Genomic DNA, 4,885 nt, shown 5'->3' on the forward strand with positions numbered 1-4,885 from the left:
CACCTAAATGCAACCATTTTTAATCTTTCTTTTATGTCAAAATATGAATTTGCAAGGTATAATTTTTTGCCTATCTTACATTTCTATTTGTACACTACGTTCACCCTCGATCTCATCCTCTCAAGATAGCACATTTCATATTCTGATTACTCTCAAAATCCATCTTCATAACATAATCTTAAGTAACACTATCTGGTTAGGTATTATAACGAAAAATCTTAAACCTAACATAAAACCACACTATGATAAATAATTAAATTGACACAAAAAACAAATAAAAAACAAGTTGTTATTACCCGTTTTACTCTAAACCCATAAATCGAGTTCAAATTCTCTTTAACCTTTATCAGTTTATCATCCATATCAAAAATTCTAAAAAAACACCACCCTATAATTTTTCTTTTAAAATATTCCAATGGTCCTTTTCCTTTCACTCAAAATCTCCTTTCCCCTAACTTAAAATCTCCATAAAGACACCACCCAAAAGCCTAACTTCTAATCAACCTCCATCCTCAATAAAATTCAAGCCTTTAAGTCTTAACGGACAAACTCCATAACTCACGTTATCTTTAGTCAAACATCTCTAATTAACATTACACTCCCAATTCTTTTTTCTTTCTTAAATAATAAAACCCTCCACATGCAATCCAAAATCTACTAGTACAAAAAAATTTGAAATTTCAATGTCCTAGAAGTAAATGACAAATTATAAAAAAATCAACAAAAGGAAAGTCCTACCTTAGAAAACGTCCACCCATCAAAAGCCCAACACAAAAAAAGCCCAACAAACTCTCCACTGTGTAAGTGTAACGCTTTCCTCCTCTTCTTCTGCTCCTACACCTCCTCCTCTCAGATTTCTCACATCACATCACATTTTTCTTCTTCTCCTTCATCTCAGATCCCCGAAATTTCATCTGGGTTTTTTTCACATCTACAATTTCTCTAAAAAAAATCTCATCTTTCCTCCAAAAATCCCATCTTTCATACCAAAAATCTTATCTTTGTTTTTACCCAAAAATCCCATCTTTTTGTTTTCACCAAAGATCCAATCTTTCACCTCAAAAATTCAATCTTTCACCCAAAAAATTGAATCTTTGATACCAAAAAAAGAGAAAAAGATGTCAAGTGGAGGTGGATCTTTGAGTGATGGTGTGATAAAGAAGATAGTTTTATCATACACATATGTAGCAATATGGATCTTCTTAAGTTTTACTGTGATAGTTTACAACAAATACATCTTAGATCGAAAGATGTTTAATTGGCCATTCCCAATATCTCTAACAATGATTCACATGACATTTTGTTCATCTTTAGCATTTATTCTTGTTAAAGTGTTGAAATTGGTGGAGCCAGTAACAATGTCAAGAGAAGTATATCTGTCATCAGTTGTACCAATTGGTGCACTATATGCTTTCTCACTTTGGTTATCTAACTCTGCATACATATATCTTTCTGTTTCTTTCATACAAATGTTGAAGGCACTTATGCCAGTTGCAGTGTATTCAATTGGAGTTATGTTTAAGAAGGAGAATTTTAAAGGTGAAACTATGGCAAATATGTTATCTATATCATTTGGTGTAGCAGTTGCAGCTTATGGAGAAGCAAAATTTGATGCTTGGGGTGTGACTTTGCAATTGGGTGCAGTTGCATTTGAAGCAACAAGATTGGTTATGATTCAGATCTTGTTAACATCAAAGGGTATAAATTTTAACCCAATTACATCATTATATTATGTTGCTCCATGTTGTTTGGTGTTTTTGTCAATTCCATGGATCTTAGTGGAATACCCAATATTGAGGGATTCATCTAGTTTTCATTTAGAGTGGTTTATATTTGGGACAAATTCTGTGTGTGCTTTTGCTTTAAATCTGGCTGTTTTCTTGCTTGTTGGAAAGACATCTGCATTGACTATGAATGTTGCTGGGGTGGTCAAAGATTGGCTGTTGATTGCATTCTCTTGGTCTGTCATTAAGGATACTGTTACACCTATCAATTTGTTTGGGTATGGTTTGGCATTTTTGGGTGTTGCATACTACAATCATACCAAGTTGCAGGCTCTTAAGGCGAAAGACGCGCAGAAGAAGACTGTTCAAGCAGATGATGAGCAGGGTAGGTTGCTTGAGGAAAGAGATGGGGATGGAAGGAGGAATGATAATCAGTCTTGATCTGGATTATCATTCGTTTTTATTGCGAATGCTTGCGGGAGTTTGGTGTTGCATTGCCAAAAAGAATTTGATGTTTGAGCTTAAAAGGGTTTAAGGATGATTTGAATGGAGAGGGTTTTCTTAGGTATTAGTACAATATGGATAATGGCGATTCCTTGATTAGAATCGCGGATTTAGTCTTAGTTATGTTTATTTATCACCATTATTAGTTCTATGTTATGATGTAGTTCTTGTTTAGATTTAATTTTATCACATAGTAGTATCATGAAAAGGAAAGGCAATGGGGGCTCGAGGCTCAGTTTCGAGGTTGGTTGTTAGTTGCTAGAGAGCCATTGTCCGAGCTCTCCTATGCCCATTCTGATCTTTTTGTCACTTTTGTTTATGTTTTTCAGTACTCTTATTATTGTTCGAGCCTTTCAGGGACTTTGATATTTATCTATTTATTGATGTCTATTGTAATATCTGTTCAGAATGCTCTTTCTGTTTATTATCTTCTCTATGTTGGTTACTTGGTTCTTGTGTGCACACTTAATCTGAAGCTTTACTCTAGTAGGTGCCATTAGCTGGTTTCTACCAGTTTTAAGACTTCATCTTTGCCTGTGATTATGGCAAAGTGCATAATTTGGGAAGATGTTTGGTTAGTTTGGATGAGCTCTTTCTCTTTGAACCATCGTTCGCATTCCCTACTCCCTAGTGTACCGTATATGCGTGGTTTTTGAGAATCTAGTAAGAGTCTGATGGCAGAGCTCCCACCTCCTGACCATGAGGTTGGAAGTTTAGATTGTCACCATTACCAAGTTGGTGATACTGTGATCCTTCGGAATAAAACTCTCCGTTATCGGTCTAAATGGCCGTGGTTTTCTTGTGGTTCGGGTCCCCTTATCTCCCTTACCGGGGCTGTGTCATCGGAAGCCTTTAGCTTCCAAATAAAAGAGTCACATATACGCATTGTTGTTTTCCATGTGAACCAAATGATTGTCTTTTTAACCCCAGAATATTGCATTCTAAACATGCTTTGCTTGTGATCTGCTGCTTGGATCTTGTTGAACTACATATATAATTGCCTTGCTTTCATTCACACTTCTCATGATTGATACATTCCTTTTGCAGTTATACCCTTTTCCATATATATCGACTTTTCGATCTTTCTAATGTTGGTTCATAGGAATAATCGCACTAATACTATCATTGAAAGATGTTTAAAATTATCTTAATCTTGCTGATGCTAGTGAGTAGTGACTAATTCAGTGCCTAATTTAATTGTTTGAGTAGGTGTGAACGAGTAAAAGCTCATTAAATTGCTGAATTAGGTATGAGCTAGTAGAGTTTGTTGTTTTAGTGCTCCACAATTAACTATAGTGCTATGATCACTATTTTCTGTTTATGTTTATGTTTAATGTCTCATCTATACTAATATATTAAAAGGCGTTCCTAAGAACGTATATGTGCCACGCGTCACCCTTCTTCATCCAATAACACTATATCCATGTCTTTCTCATATAGTAAAAAAAAAAATGAAGAATTGTTTACGTAAAGATTCGAACCCATAACCTCAAGTATGAAAGTAAGAAATCCAACCATTACTCCACCATAACATTATTGATTTTGTAATCAAAATTAATGATGACATATGAATGGAAAACGTTTGAAATACATATAATTAATAAGATGATTTTTTAAAATGAGTATGAGAATACTTATTTAACTACTAATAAATTGTAGCAAAGAGAAAATTCGGGGCATCGCCCGCGCCTAAATACTAGTTTACTCTTATGAACTGACTGATTATCAAATTCTAATGGAACTTAATCATTGTTCAATATTGACTTTATTTGGCAACACATTTAAGGTCAGTGTTAAAAGTTTAAGTCACATAATATATATAGTTGTGTCTCGGGTAAGAGTTTAAATAAAATTTAAACTCAAAAATTGACTGAAATTGAGTTGCTATCAAATATAGCATCTCAATTTAAGGTGTTGAAATTTTTAACTATCTTATTAGTTTCAGTTTTATTTCGGCTTATGCTTTCAAACATAGCCATTTTAATGAGTCTCGCGAATCTATTCATTGGTCAATTGAAGTCTACCAGGGATAATTTGGAAGGAATCAATTCCCATTGTATCTGATTCTGTCATAGTGTCATAACATTATTCATTTGCCAACAATATTATATGACTAAAAGTTGGTAATATGTCATAATTAAGGGACACAAGACAATAGATATTGGTATGACAATGAACGAGGGAGATGCGAAGATACCCTTCCCATATTCACATGTACCTAAAGGATGGGTACAATTTTTTGATCAATTCTTGCCTAAACTAGTATCAGTTTGAACCTAAATCTACTGCACCGCATATTGTGGATTTTGCTTGGATTTTAGGGATTGCGAGGGTTGGGGTGTATGGTTGTAATGGACCTATGAATAGTGATTATATGTGAGGGTAACTCATATAATTTCTTTTTACTTATTAAAAAAAATAAAAATTTAACACTCAAATAATCCATCCATCGTCTGTCATCAAATCTATACTAATATATTAAAAGGCGTACGTAACCAGGAACGGTGCCACGTGGCGCTCTTCCTATAATCACATATACAATAAAAAAAAATTAGAAATTGCATAGTATAGGTTTTGATTCCGTGACCTCAAGTTCATGCACTAAAGTTTTAACCACTAGACCACGTAGTATTTAGTGCTATTGTATCAAAGTACAA

General features: G+C 34.1%; 1 protein-coding gene across 1 annotated transcript; it reads left to right on the plus strand.

Moving 5' to 3' along the window:
- Positions 1–748: 748 nt before the first annotated feature.
- LOC104902049 (probable sugar phosphate/phosphate translocator At2g25520) lies at positions 749–2,626 on the plus strand. Its single transcript, XM_010689710.4, has one exon. It carries the CDS (start codon positions 1,119–1,121, stop codon positions 2,163–2,165), a length of 1,047 nt encoding a protein of 348 aa, XP_010688012.1. The 5' UTR covers positions 749–1,118; the 3' UTR covers positions 2,166–2,626.
- Positions 2,627–4,885: the final 2,259 nt, after the last annotated feature.

Source organism: Beta vulgaris, chromosome 8 (genome assembly GCF_026745355.1).
Source record: "Beta vulgaris subsp. vulgaris cultivar EL10 chromosome 8, EL10.2, whole genome shotgun sequence".
Classification (NCBI taxonomy): domain Eukaryota; kingdom Viridiplantae; phylum Streptophyta; class Magnoliopsida; order Caryophyllales; family Amaranthaceae; genus Beta; species Beta vulgaris.